General features: G+C 30.7%; 1 protein-coding gene across 1 annotated transcript in view; it reads right to left on the reverse strand.

Moving 5' to 3' along the window:
* LOC129965807 (transferrin-like) overlaps nt 1-17,764 on the reverse strand; it is a 30,385-nt gene that overhangs the window by 3,611 nt on the left and 9,010 nt on the right. Inside the window, exons 5-10 of the mRNA XM_056080010.1 lie at nt 13,042-13,186; nt 9,675-9,811; nt 8,053-8,226; nt 5,693-5,948; nt 4,438-4,553; nt 1,581-1,821 (exon numbers count right to left, since the gene is read on the reverse strand). Of these exons, the coding sequence (XP_055935985.1) occupies nt 1,581-1,821; nt 4,438-4,553; nt 5,693-5,948; nt 8,053-8,226; nt 9,675-9,811; nt 13,042-13,186 (1,069 nt within the window). The remainder of the gene's footprint in view (nt 1-1,580; nt 1,822-4,437; nt 4,554-5,692; nt 5,949-8,052; nt 8,227-9,674; nt 9,812-13,041; nt 13,187-17,764) is intronic.

The raw sequence follows: 17,764 nt of genomic DNA on the forward strand, positions 1-17,764 counted from the left end.
AAATAATATTAAAGTGCTTATCCATTTAATAGATGATAACGATTGAAAATCGTTGTCAAAACGTAGACTGCATATCAGGATAATTTCAGATATGTCAGTTCACACAAAATAATCGAGATGATAATACTCATCAAGATAAATAATATTTAATATGAAATTTAAGATTGCGTTCATTTCTGAGTGTCAGAATAAGAGATGCCCAAGTTAAATGTTCAATAGTTTAAAGAAAGAGAATTTATCCTTTACTGCTCAAAAAAGATTTATAAATATTTATACACTTATTCTAAATTAATCATGTGTATCCAGACTATTCATTTATATTCACTGTTCATTTGTAAACAGATTATGTTCTATCAAATACCACTCAAAACCTTTTCGGCACAAATAAAAAGAAGAAATGCTCATAAAAAATCAAAATAGCGCCTCAAAGGTCCAAAAAAAACTAATGAAATTCTAAGTTTTAAGATCCCATTTATTTAGATAAAGACTAAAAATAAATGCTGAAGGTGACTTTCAAAGATGCCATTGCACAGTTCACCCTCTCGAAAACCCTTCACATATTCCTGCTTTGTGCACATTCCTATTTGCCAAACCCTTCGACTACTAACATGATTTATATGTCCCATTTGTTGTTAAAATTCGTACTCAAAGGGTAAGTCTAATATATAATACAACTGTTTAAACTATGATATTAGGATATTCGTCTGAAGCATTGTGAAACATGCATTTTTAAACAGAAACATAGTTTTGGCTGATTTTCTACTGATCTTTAATAAGCAAATCAGTCGAAGTCGCCGATGCTGCATCTTTTTACTGAAATTTTTTATGAAACAAATGCTCAAAGATGATGTTCTGGAAGTAAGCTACTGCTATAGCGCTAAAATAATGATGTCAAAAATGACTACTGCTGCTTATTGAATTTGTTAAAAGGAGATTTTTTTTTTGATATTTAATAAAAGGCAGATCCTAAGCTCCATATTAAATGGCTTTGATCTTGATAGATTACTGACTTCATAATTTTCAGAAAAATGTGAGGACATAATTGTATGCTAAGCATACTATACAATATCCAGCTGTTTACTGACAGCAAATATTAGCTCCTTCTTTTATCACCATTATGACTAACAAATTGACTTGGTTACCATTATCAAAAACCAGAAGAAATTTTGGAACCATTTTCTTTCATTTTATTTGCCCCATCTGTTTTTGTTGTTGTTTCTTATGGCACTTACCATGGACAAGTCCGTTGTTACGAAGGCAGCGATTTTAAGCCGGTGGGGGAGCGTCTCTTGTTTTCATAGTAGCGCCTACTAGGGCCAAGAGTACGACTTTGCTACTCACGCATCACTCATTCGCTTGTACAACCCCTTTTTACAGGAGGGCACATTCACACACATCTCATAGATAGAACAACGGAAGAACAACCATGCCCAAACCGGGACTCGAACCCAGGACGCCCAGATTACGGGGATGCCTATACCCGTATGCCAGGACGCCGGGCATTTGCCCCATCTGACTGTTTTGAGTGTATACAATAATTCAACTTAGAATTTTATTAATCGTGAGAAATCATTAATTACCTGTGCAGGCCTTGTTCGTCTCCAACGCAATGTTTGCACAGGTCTTCACTGCGAACCCTACCTGGATTGGATTTCGTGTCATTCGCACCTGGTACGCAGCTTCCCGAAGAAAAGAAATCTGCCACTGCTTCTGCTTGGTTGCAGCCGCTTCCAGAAGAGAGCAGCCCTTCGGATATGAGTGTGCCCACTGGCATCACCCACCCGGCTGTTCGGCCCATACCCGTGTGGCAAGAACGAAGCCCTAAAGTGGAAAAGAAAATTATTCTTGGTCATCAAATCAAGTTAAATTTTGAATATTTGCTCATTAAATATTGCTACAATTTTTTGGTCTCAGAATTTTTGAAATGTGAAGAATTCTGATAATAGTTATAGTCGTTTCAATCAATCTTGGGTTATTTCAAAAAAATTTGTTTGATTTTCTTAGTCTGAATTTCAAGCATTCATTTTACATTATCTTTAAGTTTAAGAAGCTTTAAATATCTCATTTTTCGAATTTATTCTTATCCTCATGTTTGTCATTCCATTCCTTATGGCTGTAGTAAGTCATGAAGTGAGGGAACAAAAAAATGTTCTGAAATTTTAAAAGATCAAGTGCTGCGCAGACAAAATAACAATTCAAAACTGATTGAAAAAAGTATACGACTTATGGGATAAAGGCAGTTTCCATTATACGTTTTTGTTTTTTTAATGGTGGATTTTGACTTCAAATATAAACTATTGATATGGTTAAATATATATAATAATGGCTGTCAAATTGTGCATTGCCTAATATGATATATGTCAACTGAGCAATTTTAATTCAATTTGCCAATCCATTACATATTTTACATGAAGAAAAAGCAATGAGATCACAATATAGTTTGAGGCAGCATGGTGTAACATTCCCCATTTCCCAGTACTGATAAGACATTGTGTTGTACTGATTCATTGTGTCGTCGCTGTTACGTACTAAACTCCTCGAGAGAGCCAGATGGTGGATCTTTTCACCTGGGTGGTCTCGCATCTGTTCATTAGCGACTACAATGAAAGACCACACAGGGAATTCCTCGTGCCAGAGGTATTGATAGTACCTTCAAAGAGAAAGGGGTGTCGGAACATCTGGATGCTAGATGTTTCTCTTTGGAAAGGACCTTCCCACTAGCGCCGCTGAGAGAGCATATGGCTGAACCCCTATTGGCCAAAGGAGAGCTCAAATGACCAATGTAAATTAAGAGGCGGAGATTGTCGCTAAAATAAAGCGCGAATTTTTTTTTTTTTTTTTTTTTTTTTTTTTAAGAGAGAGGGGAGAAGAAACGAATTGCAGGAACTGTTGGACTACGCCCACGAGTTCGGAGTCTGCGAAACTACCCCTGGAATAGTCGTGTTGACGAGATGAAGAACTGAGCTTCAAGAAAAACCTTCGATTTTGACTGTTGTATCTCCTACTACAGGTGTAAATAACTATTTATTTCACCAAGATTAGAACAAGTTGTTCTTTGTATATATAGGGCTGTAAAATAAAGAATTGTCTGGAAATTCTGCTTCGTTATTTGATCAGTCTAGGACATTACAATGGAAACAAATATTATATTATACACGCAGATAATTTTGTCATGTAGCATCATGCGTCTTGATTCCATTCATTATCTATTAAAAGTGTGGAAGTTTTAATAATAATTTTTGATTATTTTTATATTACAATGGATAGTGCTGCATTATAATTGGAGTTAATACTATAAATATCAACTTTATAATATCGAGGTTTATTTAGTCCTGAAATAACTTACTCAACTGTACTCAAAAATGCCCATTCAGCATAATCATTATACCATTTAATGTTATCAAGTTTGAGACAGAGACCGGCCTTTCAATTTCAGCCTACGTTAACAATTGATGTTATGGAATTTCTTGCTGTACTTGCAAGGAAACATCTAGGGGTCATTTTTCTCATGGCATGAGGTTTACATTGTTTAGTCGGAACTACTAGAATGGCTGTACTGGTCTAAACGGACAGCTGCGTTTTCAAATCTGGCTTGGAATTTGTTTAAAGCCATAAACTAATATTGCACATGATTGAATTATGAAAGCAAAATGTATAAAATTGTGGTCTGTTTGAATGATAAATACAAAACTAAAAACTCATTTAAATGATAAATGCAAAATTTAAGTTTTTTAACATGTATGAAAGTGTATTTAAAATGAGTCAATTTAACGCTGCGGTGTTACAGCAGCTTGTGAATTTTTTTTTAAAAAAATTGTGACATTTTTTGAGCAAGTTCAAGAAATAAATGTTAATGATTAAGACGGGGAATGTGTTGAAGTAAATTCTCCAATGAACTCCGAAATGAATCAAGTACTTGATATTTCGAAACCCCGCATATAGAGTCATTCGCCAAATTTTAGAAAAGAATTAATCACTGATAAAAAAAAAAGTTATTAAATGTTGCTTTAATAAATTATAGATTATCTGAGATGAGTTTTTTTTCTTTCTTTTTTGTCTTGATATGATAAAAATATCTTTGATTTTTACCCAATTTAATGAATGTTATTGAAATTATATCCCGAAGTGATTACATTAAACGTTAGTTACAATATTATGATTTCATTTTTGCAACAAACCAATGAAACATTTAATAGTGGTTTAACTATGACCCTATTGAAAATGTTTTTGTTCCCTCATTACCATGATCACAGAAGAGCTCTCAAAACAAAACTGTTGATAAATTTATTTTTAGAAACTTTATTTCCTTGACGTCATTTTCATTTGAAATTGATATTGAATCATTACCAAAAAATTTATAATCGAAACTGATTGAATATGGAAAATTCGGACACACTACTGAGTATGATAGCTTGAATAAATTAATTTTTTACTCACCTCTAAGATCTGACATCTTAGTAACATCAGAAGCCGACCTGAGAACAGCTACAGCATAATATGTGGCATCAGATCCGTTGTAGAGCTCGGAAGCGATGGGTTGCAAGCCATGATACCTAATCAAAATGATGAAGTACATTTATAGATGACATATTTAGCCATAAAATACTAAAACTAAGCTGTGTATTTATATAAAAATATCCAATGAAATATTTTTTGTATTGATAAATTTAATACATCTCGGAATTCTTAAGTAAAACCAGGCGGAGTTGTCTCTTCAAAATCTTCTTGTAGATCTCATTAAGTGGCATTGGCATACAATAGTTACAAAATATTAACCTTTGATATGAATGTAGCATTTTTACTGAATCTATCGTGTAATCCGTTGGGCGATTAATCCCTGCATGGGTTAATAATATCCAAAAATGGAATTTGTTCTCCGACATGTTTTTCTCAACCGATTTAAGTAAAAATTTGGCACAAAACTGCATTTGTAGCCACAAAATCCCATGCTAAATTTGATATATTGAAGTCGTAGAGTTTTTTAATCATCGCATTTACTTGTTTCTGAAAGTACAGACAGACAGACAATCAATCCGTAGCTGCATTTGGTTCAAAATTTGGCATGTGTCTGTACTAAAGATATTAAATAGGTGCACCGAATTTTATCTATTATCGTGTAAAGTTATATCCGAACAGTCGGACAGACGAATTTCCTCTGATCTTTCTCCTAGATCTTACTCACAATTTGATACAAATCTGCAAATTTGTTTTAAAGACCTTATACCAAATTTCAACCGTCTAGCTCAAAGCGCTTTTTAGTTATCTCTGTCACAAACAGACGGATGGACATTTTTCAAAAATGTGTTTTTCGATCTCAGGAAAGTTTAAAACGTGGAGATTCGTCAAAATAAGGGATTCGAATTTTTTTATGATTACTGTACTTTCTCTGTACTACAAACACGAAAAAATTTTAAACTATTTATTTTTCTTCTACAAATAACACTGACTTTGACTTATTGTTTGCAATCTATAATTTTTTTCATTATTCAGGACAATCATTTTCCATTCAGACAGAGATAACTATGACTAATTAAAGGAGTTGAAAATTTAAATGTATTCGTGTTCATCAATTATTATACCATCTGCCGTCAGTTATTGGGAATCTGAAGCAGAATCATTTGGTATATAGGCAGAAAAGAGATTGGCAATTTCAATTTAATAATAATAATTATTATCTGAATTGGTTACACACTTTCCTGCTTTGTAGACATCTCCGCCATCCAACTCCAAGAGCTGGGCATTGTCCTCTTGGACGGTGACCATGCAAGCTGCCTTGGAAGCCCCCATGACGCAGTCGATGTCCGGCCACAAACCTTTGGCCTCGGCAGCTTTAGAATAATCTTCGCATTTGGATTTTTCATCGGGAGACGTGACGCAAATAGAAGCCACAGTATTTTTATTGCCTTCACACCCTCTTCGTGGTTTTCGAATGGAATGAATGAAATCGCCTGAAATTGCAGTAAATAATATCAAAATAGAGATGATTATCAAAGTTCAAAATTTTTCTGAGTGGAAATGGACAAGAGATGCAATTATCGCAAAGAATCGTCTGATTATTAGAAATTAGCACTTCCTTCTGTTTTTTAATTAAGTTCGGAGTGGGGGTGCCAAATCAGATATCATCCTCATCTGACCACGGTTCAAAATTATGAGGTCCGTCCTAAAATATCCCTTGTATTGCTTTAAAAAATGGGACTTTATTATAATTAAATCAAACCAAACCTTTATTGCTGTATTGCTCTGTTAGTAGGCAATATATTCAACCAAAAAAAAAAATCTATTTTAAAAACTTTAGAAGCATTAAAAGTGATTAACGCAGTTTATTTTAAGTTCTATAGCATAATTGTTCGTTTTAAAACGTTATATAGCATTTATTATAATTTCTTATTTATCAATATCATCTTTTAAAATTCTTAAAAATTTATAATTATGATCATTATTGCTTTATTTGTTGAAATTACGTACTGTCTATTTATTATATATTATTTATTAAAGTTATTGAATATTAAAAAGAAATTATTTTAAAATTTTATTTACACCATTCGCCATTTTTAGTGCATAAAACTTCGCTTTTCTCTTGCTATTCTCAGTTTTTAGGCTCAATTTTTCTCATTCTGAATTTTTAGATAAATCAAATTTTAATTGTTCCACCATCAGTTTCGAATTGTCCCAATTCTTTAATAATCTATACTTATAATAAAGCTCAATGTGTGTGTGTGTGTGTGTGTGTGTGTGTGTGTGTGTGTGTGTGTGTGTGTGTGTTGGCGCTCTACAGGCCAGGTCATTTGACATACAGCTATCAAATTTGGTACATGTATACCTTAGAGGTCGGGAATGTGCACCTGGGGTCCCTTTTTTTGAAATTTTAATTAGAATTTTAATTATTAGTTAAAAACTAACTTTCCCGCCAAAAAAATCTTCCATTTTCCCCACCGCCAACTTTTCCGCCAAAAAAATCTTAAATTTTAAACACCGCCAAACGAGAAAGGCTTCAGTTTTTTTTTCTCCCAACAGTAATGAGGCTAGGGTTAAAATTTTTCGGCGGATTATTTCAATCGGTTCTGTTTATTTTCTTAATGTTTGATGCATTTAAAATTAAACATTGTTAATGAATCAATCTTTCAGATTCATTCTGAAGTACTTTTGAATTAAAATAAAACAGAATAAAGGAAATTAAAAATTTCTAATCCGCATAGCGTTACCCCAACTGGCGTAGAAAAAATCACGTATTTGCGTTACGTAACCGGCGAAGAAAATTCACGCATGCGCATTCTGTTCTGATTGTTGCCATGACAACGTTGGATGATTTAAATTATTTTTGGGTTAGTTGCATGCTTTTGTAAGTAAATTGTATTTATGTTAGTTATATATTTTTTGTATATGCTTATAGTTTTAAGTACATCGTTTTTTAAGTGGTTTTTTTAAAACCTGTTTTCAACCGTTTATTTTAAACGATTCGTTTTATTTTCTTAGTGTTTGATGCATTTAAATTTAAGCATTGTTAATTAATCGATCTGCTCATAATGAATCTAAGAAAATTTTGTTGACCAACTCTTGAGATAGTACATAAATTAAAAAAGATATTCTTTAGTGCCCATAAAGTTTAAACGCTGAGTGACTCTATTTTCAGTAATCAGATTATAAAAAAATGCTTTGTTTCAGTAAAAAATATTATTATATTAATTGAAGATAAATTCTTTCCACTTTAATTTAAAGCATAAATTCTACGGGTGCTAACAGAAAATGAGAGAGATACATATTACGTTATGACTGAAGGCCTTTATAATATTATGAATGAATTATATGACAATCAAAATTTCAAGTTATAAAATAATTTGATGAAAAAGCTATTAAAGTAGGAATTGCATAAAATATTTAATTATTAAAATTTTAACGAACATTAAGATTGGCGAACCGGCTGGTCGCCAAAGGCGGCTAGTAATCGTATATAAGCTGAGTGCGATCAAAAAACAGCTTTTAGTTTTTGAGCTGAAATGTTCGATAGTGCATTGTTTCTTCAAATTTGATGAAACATAAATAAACAGTGTTTACCTAAGTAGGATACATGAGTGCTTCTGTCTTCAAGAGTTCGTCTGAGTTCTGTCACCTTTGGATGCGACAGGAAAACCTTGTGGTACCATTCAGGATATCGCACTTGGGGAACAGAGAACTTAATCTGTGTTTCCAAAAGAGCGTTCACAATTTTATCAATCTCGTCGGCGTCATCTGCAGAGAAAAAATAAATTTAAGAATGAAAATTTTCAATTACGAATTTGTAAAATCAATAATGTACCAAGAGGTAAATGGAGCCTTTAGCGTATTATCTTGTTTTATCTCTCCACATCAAAACTGTTTCATAAATACAAAAAAAAAATCTTTTATATATTTCTTTAAAATTCCTTTAAAAAACTAGCATTCGAGACGTTGTTACTCTGATTTCTTTCCGTCTTAACCGTTAATTAAAAATTTTGTTGTTGTTGCTTACGGCACTTGCCATAGACAATCCAGGCGATTTTAAGCCGAGTTTTAGCGTCTCTTGTTTCAGTAGCGCCATCTAGGGCCAAGAGTATGTCTTTGCCCTTTTTCCCTGGAAGGACTCCATTCACACATTTCATTCACTCATCCATCGATCGTAATTTAGACCTGAATCAGAGAACGATCACCTCTGAACCAGTACCCCCAGTATTATTGACTTGGAGGACTTTGTGGCTACGACAAATTTATCCAGCGACCATGCATTTGCTCCAGTCACCATGTACACGGAGAGTAAATCCTAATGCTTTGTATTCAATGCTTTTAATTACTTATACAATGATATAATTTTTTTTCTCCAAGAGTATTTTTACGTTAGTCTTAAATTACCTCAGGTAAAGCTCTACAAAATTGAAAATGATAAAGTTTACAAAATCTTATTTAAACAGAATATAGCGCTATGAAATTTGATAAATAGTAGTAATATTTGTAATAGATACGAGAGGGATGGTATCAATAAGTAATGAACATAATTTTGTAAATAATACAAAATTCAATGCATAACATTATGAAATAGAAATGAAAGTATTATTAATTCCTTACTTTACAGCATAATTGTCATTCATGGCTAAGACATTTGTCCCAGTACTATCTCAGTCTGAAAATTCATTCCAATCCATTTGTGCGAAACTACAAACATTTGGTTCGGAAGTTTTGGAGCACCCCCCATATAACTCTGGATTTAGTACTCCATCTGTTCAGATCCATGATTGTCACAGTGCTGGCTTAGTCTGAAAATCATGGTCTGATAGAACTTTGAACCGTTTTTGTGAAACTACGTGGATTAGGAAGTTTTGGAACACCCACCATACAACCCTGAATTTTGTATTCCCAAATTTTCATCTGTTTTAATCCATTAAGAAGTTCCTCGTCAGTCGAAAATTTGGTTCTGAAGATGACCTCATATGGGCTGGACAGGGAGTTTCAAACTAATCCAACGCTGGAACAGGAATATTTACAGGAATTAGGAAGGTCATCTTAAATAATTTTCCTCTTTGTTATTCTTTTTATAATTTCGATTTCAATAATTTATATTTCAATTAAAAATAAATTCTATATCTTCCTAAACTTTAATAATGTACACTTTCTATATACTATTGTTAAAAAAAAATCATCTAATAAAAATAAAGATTGTATCATACTTGATCTGGCAACGTAAGCATTAGTCGGTCGAACTCCCCAGGTACAGGGATTTGGATCCTGTAAACTCTTGCGACCTCCTTCAAAGCACAGCAATTCGGCCTTATCCGCGAATTCCGGATGTTTTGCCAAATACTCCCTGGAACCGAAAAAGATAAACTTTAGTATATCAGTATTAAATACAAAACATATTAAAATAAACAGTTATGTAAAGTTGTAAATCCCCATATCTTTAATTCAATACTTAGTGTTTGCGATGTTATCGTATTTTCTTTGCTATTTTTAGACTTGAAAAAAAAAAGACTGAAAGAAAATTATAATCTGAATTAATTGCCAGCTTTATTTCATCTTGTTGTTTTTTTCTTCTTTATTTTATTGCATTGAAATTGGATTCTAATTGTACAACTTATACTAATCAAAAGTCAATTTCAATATAATTAATGGTGATAGAATTGAAGAATAAGTGTAAGAGTTATTTTGGTAAAATTTAAGAAGTCAGTTTTATATTTCAGATTGAAATTTATGTGAAGCAACGTTTTATTTGCATAGCATAAAAATTTCCTTAACATACTTAAAACGCTATTTACATAAATAAACACTTAATATCTTATTTGCATAGAAAATGTAAATGAACAAAATATCTTACTGCGCATTGTTCTGCGCTACATAATGATGTCATTTCCTTTTTCCTCCTTCCAGCAATTCAATGAATTCCAAACTTAAACTAGCATATAAATTCTTTATGTGAGAAATCTCATAGTATCAAGTGGATAAAAATACGTGTAAAAAATTAACTTCAAGACTTTATCTATGCGCTTTATAACCATATACTGTTTTTAAACATATATATAAACATATAATGAACAATCTAAATAAACCAAAAATGGAAAAGAGAAATTAAAAGTTGGGATAGGAATCTCAAATCCTGCAAACAATTAATTGCAGTTTCAACGAAAAAAATTCAATGATTAAAAATCAGACTTACTTCGCCTGTAGAAAATGCAAAATCTATAACCAAAAAATCTTTACCAAAAATCCTGAAAATTAATATCTTCATATAACAACGGCTATTTTATTATGGTTTGTTTTTAATTTAATGTGGTTACAAAATCTTATTTATTACCATATTAAATTAAAAACTAATTCATACTAAAAGGGCGCTGGGTTTTCAGTGAAATAATATGAAAAAGTACAGGGTGACGATAAAAAAATAACATTTCTTGCTTGAAAGCATCTGCAGCTGAAACTAAGGAATGGAACAAAACCAAATTCTATATTTTCAATTAATATATTCGAAATTTTTATATATATTATTTTAAAAATATATTTTATATATTATGTATTTTATATATATATATATATATATATATATATATATATATATATATATATATATATATATATATATATATATATATATATATATATATATATATATATATATATATATATATATATATATATATATATATATATATATATATATAATAGATAGAAAGAAAATAGATCTCAGCACACAGAGAATTGGATTTTGCAAAATTTCATTTATGATCGAATGATTAAAAAAATGCACATACAGAAAAAATGATATGCAACTCGAAAAATTATTAATCGAAAATTAAGATATTTTGACTAATATTACCCTGTAACACATCACACTGATCTTCCCTTTTTGACTAATCCTTCCTCATTGGCATGACAGCCCTGGGCGGGCCCTGGCCTTCTCAAGAATTTTCTTCTAGGCCTCTCTTTTCTTGGCTATGTCTTCCAGTTAATCTCTCTTAAAGTGGTGAAGTCCTCTTCCAGACAGTTAACCCAATTGAAGTTTGGTCGGCTTGGCCAGGAATATTTTCTGCGTTGTACGCTCCCTGTTCATTCTAATAATGTGGCCAGCCCATTTAATCCCTTGGATTTTTATGTATTTCACGACGTCGGGTTCCTTGTAGGCATGGTAAAGTTCTAAATTTGAGCGCCTGTGGCAAACGCCATCAACTTGCAGTCTTCCAAAAATAGCTCTTAGTATCTGCCACTCAAAGATACCAAGGGCATTTTCATCTTTTTGTCTCATTATCCAGGATTCTGAAGAGTATGCGAGTATATGTCTAATTAGACCTTTATAAATTAATAACTTTGTTTTTCTTTTAATTAAATTTTTGTGTATGAGACAGACTGTGTTAAGTCTCCATTCCTCTGGAAGTGTTTCCTTGTCCCACACTGATAAAATGATATGGTGTAAGTGTCTTCCCCCATCTAGTCCCGAGTTTTTGATTAATTCTGACGATATTAAGTCTGGGTCAAGAGCCTTGTTAAGTTTTTTTTATTCCTTCTTCAACATCAATTAATGAGGAAGGTGTAGTACTATCTTGATAAATGTCAGATGATCTAAATTCTTCAGTTTGCAAGTACTAAATCATCAAAGTGTTCATTCCATCTTTGAAGAATTTTTGTTTTATCACGCAATGTAGCTCCATCTTTGTTTCTGCAAAGATTAGTTCTAGGTTTAAACTCTCGTCGTCCAAGATTTATCTCAGGAAAGAAATCTCTACTCTCATTTGACCCTTTAAGATATTCAATATCTTTAAACATATTTTCGTGAAATATTTTTTTCTTAATCCTATGGATTTCCTTTCCCCTCTTTTGGCAGCTTTATATTCTTCCACTGACGTTCTAGAATGTTTTTTACTAAGTATCATTTTATATGCATCGTTTTTTCTTTGAGTCACAATATGACAGTCTGCATCAAACCAATCTTTTTTCTTGACTTTTTAAATTTTTCCTTCTACAGTACTACCTGTGTCCAAAAGAGCTTCTTTGAGAACGCCCCATTTTACATCTATGGGCTTTGACTAATATTATCCTGTAATACATCACGCTGATCTTCCCTTTATACAACATACGGCAACTTCTATTTAGGTATTTATTATTGGCTATAAATAAATAAAATTTTATATTTTATTTATTTTTACGATATGTACAAGTCACCTTACGCATTTAAAATTAAATTGAATTTTATTTATTAGTTTTAGCTGCAAATTCCAAACGGGGAAGTGTATTATATGGTTACTTTATCTGGCATATAATTATAGTGAATATTCTGAGACAAGCTCAAATATAGAATATCAATATTCAGAATTATGCAAATTTTACTTGGCTCTTCTGAAATATATCATTCTAAATTATCATCAAAATTCCATATTTTTATATTTAAAATATGGAATTTTTATACTTTACAGTATTTGAATGATATTTGAGCACAGAAACAAAAATAATTTTTAAAAATTAGTATTGAAGTATTCATATATTAGCATTAATCAACTGCATTTTAAGCGTATGATTTTTGAAAACAGTAAATGAGTTGTAGACACATACTTGAGAGCTGGGATTTTCGTGAACGCCACATCAGCTGCGCCATCCGACAAACAGTTCATGACACCTTCGTAACCAGCATATGCATCATCTGCTGCGCATGTCAGTGGGTTCTTGCATCTGCTGCACAAATTGCTGTACTTCGTTTCTTTAAAGAAATATCAACTATTAAAATATAGAACAAAATTAAAACAAGGAACATGAAAATATTACTTATGCTGATATTTTAAATCGATAAGAGCATGAAGGATGACCTATGTTCTTTAATCGAAATGTACTACATGCACAAATATAAGATGAGCACAAGTTAGTAAAGACAAGATATATAAAGATTTGTTTTACGTTAACAGTCAAGCTTGATAACGTAATGAACAAAATCATCTTCCATTGAAAATCATCACATCTGCCTTTCTCATACTGAAACTCTTCCTTTGTTAAATCGATTCCTGCCATATGCTTTTTGGTATGCTCACATCAGTCAATCCAAATGCAGTCTAAGCAATATGTCTTTTCACAATGAGAAATATATCTTTTCACAATTATTTCTTTGCACGATGAGTTTTATGAAAGAGCAACCAGCAATTCGCAATTAGCCATTAAAGATTGGGATGCATGGAATGTTGAAAGTTATGGTATGAGATTCTAGTATTGTACATGAGTTTGAAAAGTCCATCCTGCTGATGTTTAACAAAATACAAAGTATATTCAGGAGAAGAGGGATTGCTGAGATTTCCAGCGATAGTATGAGAGAGGTTTATAGTTGCCATTAATATTAGATCTTACAAAGCGGACTTTTTTCTTTCAAAATTATCAGATAGAAACTTGATTTAAGAGAGCACCATATTAAAAAATTACTAAAAGCTATGAAATTTTATATTTAAAATTAGAAACAGCATTTGGTAATGCATAGAATCATTGCAATATGAAATGCTAAGCTGATGAAAATAAAAATTTCAAAAGTGAACATGCAATTTCATACAGAATGTTTTATTTTCCTAAAATTTTTTTGTTTGGTTTGTATTGTAAAATATCATATTTTGTCCTCTTTTATAACTATTTTGTCACTAGTTAATTTATATATATTTAAAGGTGAAAATATAAAAATGATACCTATTCAAGATGAATGCATTTTGTGAATAATTAATATTTCCAATGTACCTACCAACAATAAATTAAATTGAAAAAAATAAAATATAGATTCTAATATTTTTCTCATTATATTAACACTAATTTTTTATGCAACTGTTTTAATCTTAATTTTTATAATTATGATTATAAAACCACAATTTCAAGAAAAAAGATGTGATCTACAGCTTCCTAAACAGTTTCCAGTTAAAAAGGAATAATAAATAATTTTAACTACAACTACCGTTTTTATCAATCCGGAAATGTTTATCAAATTCATAATTTCGAAGAACTGTTATCTTTCCCTTCCTTTTCATTGTCGGATAAAATCTGTATCTCAGAAAGGAACTGTTCAATAAATTAGTGTAATATTTTAAATAAGACTGTCTACAATCTCGAATTTTCCAGATGTCTTACAGTTATATTAAATAAAACTTAGTAGTTTTAAATCGAAAAAAAAAAATTCATTTGCTAAAATGTCTGAGTAACTATTAATTGATATACTAGGACCAAACTAATCAAATAATATTGTCACATTGATGAAATAGACCTATAAAATTGACGATGTATTTCCAGTTTGAAGTAGCGAAGATTATTAACAGAATACTATCAATTATAATTAGTTGAAAATTTAACTAAAATTAATGTACATGGCTTTAAGTAAAATAATGGAATATTCCAGAACACTGTCCTAGAAGAGTGAAAATATAAGAGAAGTTAAAATTGAAAGCAAGAAATTAACAAGAAGCGTTTTCAGCATCTAAACCCATGAACTTTAAATCTGAAATCAACTGCTTTATCTCAGCATCTTTGGTAATCGAAAAATTGGTGGCCATAATTCGATAATACCTTTAAATTCATTTAAAGCATTTCATTTTTTATGGATTTGATACACTTTAATTTAGTTTAGTTTAATCAAATTTAGGAACGCAGGTGGTTTGGTGTCTGAGTATCGGTCTCATAACCGAAAGATCCAGAGAGATTCGATTTCATAGAAAATTCAGCTCAGTGCGTATTAAATATGTCAAGGATAAAATGTTTTCCCGTTAGTTTGTTTTGAAAATTTGTAGATACAGGAGTACTGATATCGGTATCATCTTCGTCATTTTAATACGGTTCGGGTTTATTAGGTGCGTTCCAAAATTGCCCCCGATTAACTTCGGGAAATAGAATTTTATTCAATATTAACTAAGCTTTCCTGCAATTATTTTAAATTTATTTGTCTCTAAATGGTTATTCTATAAATATTTTTAATTTTCTCTCAACATCACATTAGAGAGGACATATGAGTCTGTTGTTTGAGCGTTTGAATTTGCTCTAGGTCTGCATACATTAAAATAAGTTGATATGGAGGGAGAATCTAGACCTGGATCTTAGGTAGAACTTGTCCAGAGTTCGATGGAATTGAATTAGATAGTATGGCCACAAATCCAGGATTTTGGTATCAAAACAATTATGTTAAAAGGTTTATAATATAAATTGCTGCATTATTATTTACTTCTCAGATATTCATCTTATATTGCAGACCTTATTTTAGGGACAGTCCATTGATATTATCATGTTTCATATCAATTTTTTTCTACCAAATTTCATGCAAACATAGTAAGATGCTTTGTAATTCGAATTCAAAGTCAAAAATTCCTTGAACTTCGGTTGTTAAATTTATAAAATAAATGCAAATCAATTCTGGAGATCCTTAAAATTTCGCTCATATATATTTCCATTTTTAGAAACAATTATTTGTGAGCAAATCTTTAGGTTTTAACATTACAGCTATTATCCATAAAGATTTTTGCATGCTGATCGTTGGATCTAGAGCCCCCAGATCTTGTATATGTTGACTTCTTGGGTGGTAAGTATTAATAAGAAAGGTTTTAGCAAAACTTTAACAACGTATTTCATTAAAAATTAATCAAAATATTAACATTTTTTCTCAGTAGTTTTTGGGCATATTATTGCTCAAAAGCCAATTTTATGCTATTTTAAAATTTAAACAATTAACTTTTCACTGATATCAATTTTGTTTGCAAACATTTTTCTCTAATTTTAATACATTTCTCAAAATTCCTTTAATTATATTTTACAACAATATTTTTCATTGTTTTCAATCTTTGTGAAAAATTTAAATGCATTTTAAGCGCACTTAGTTTTAAATAAAAATTTAAAAAGTAATATAAAGATGGATGAACCAAACGTAAAGCATAATCACGCGACGATGTATAGGACTAGAAACTCAAATTTCTTTTAAATTATTTATGTATTTATTTTAGACTTTGTGATTAAATTTTGTTGCATAAAATTGGTTATCATAAAATCATTGGTTATCATATGATTCAAAAATCTTTGTTTTGACAAAAAAATCTCTTAAAAGTTTTAAAAAATAGATTTAATTTTCGAAACATGAAAGTACTAGATATAAGCTTCTCTTTAATTCCGAAGTAATTTGGAATATTTTCAATTTGATTTTGCTTTCGAAAAAAAAAAAATGGCAAGTTTCCTTTTTAATTTGCTATGCATTTTTGATGGCAGTAACAGTTGCGAAAATAAAATAGTTTTTTTTAAAAAAATTTCTAGTTTCAGATTAAATTAGGACATTTTTAAAAATTCAATACTTTGGTAATTCTCCAAGAGCTAAATCATGTTGATTAATATCTTTTTTAATACTTCATTCTAATTTTAATAAACGCCAAAATTTCAAAAATCACAAATAATGTTAAGAGGTTTTTTTTTTTTTTTTTTTTTTTACAATAACTCTAAACTGGCTCCTTTAATATATAGGTTTCACATATCATTTCAATAATACAGTGCGATTTTTGAAAATTTAGCGAATTAAAAAGAATGGCGATACTAGAAACTGAAGTACCAGAATGATTCAAATGCAAAATGAACAAAAGCACATAATCATTTTAAAAAGAAAAAAAAAATGGAGAGAAAAAATATTGTGTAAATTGTAGCAAAAATAATTTATAATCTGACTAATAATTAATTACTTCAGTAATACGCTGCAATTTAGTTACAAATTGAAAAAAAAAAGAGTTATAAAAAAATGGAGATACCAGAAAGATCCAAATACAAAAAGTAGAAAAGCACAAAATCATTTTTTAAAAAATAAAGGGAAAAGATAGATTTATTGATTGTGCATAATTTGCTTCAAATTTGCCAAGAACAGCTTGCCTTGAAACTTTGTGGAAAAAGTGTAACTTTCAAATTTCGAGCTTATGGTCTGAAACACTGTAGTATATTAATGATAAATAATATTCATCTGTCTTATTTTCACCTAGCTAACTGCATCAGTCAGTGTATTTTGAACCTAACGATTTTTATCACGCAATTCACAGATATAATATCCATCCATCTGCCTTCCTTGTAGCATCTCTGTAAAGTATTAATTTCTCCCTTTCCTTTTTTTTTTTTTTTTTCCCTTTATTTTATTTTTCGTTGGATGATTTCCATATCCCAAAATCAACAACTCGCATTCCAGACAGAAAACATAATGTCATATAAATTGCTTTACGTCCGATAAGGCTAAAAATAACTATCGTTTTTTCATTTGACAAAAAATGTTTTCCCTTTATTCTGACATATTGCTTTCATCTGTCGG

The sequence above is a fragment of the Argiope bruennichi genome, chromosome 4, assembly GCF_947563725.1.
Source record: "Argiope bruennichi chromosome 4, qqArgBrue1.1, whole genome shotgun sequence".
Classification (NCBI taxonomy): domain Eukaryota; kingdom Metazoa; phylum Arthropoda; class Arachnida; order Araneae; family Araneidae; genus Argiope; species Argiope bruennichi.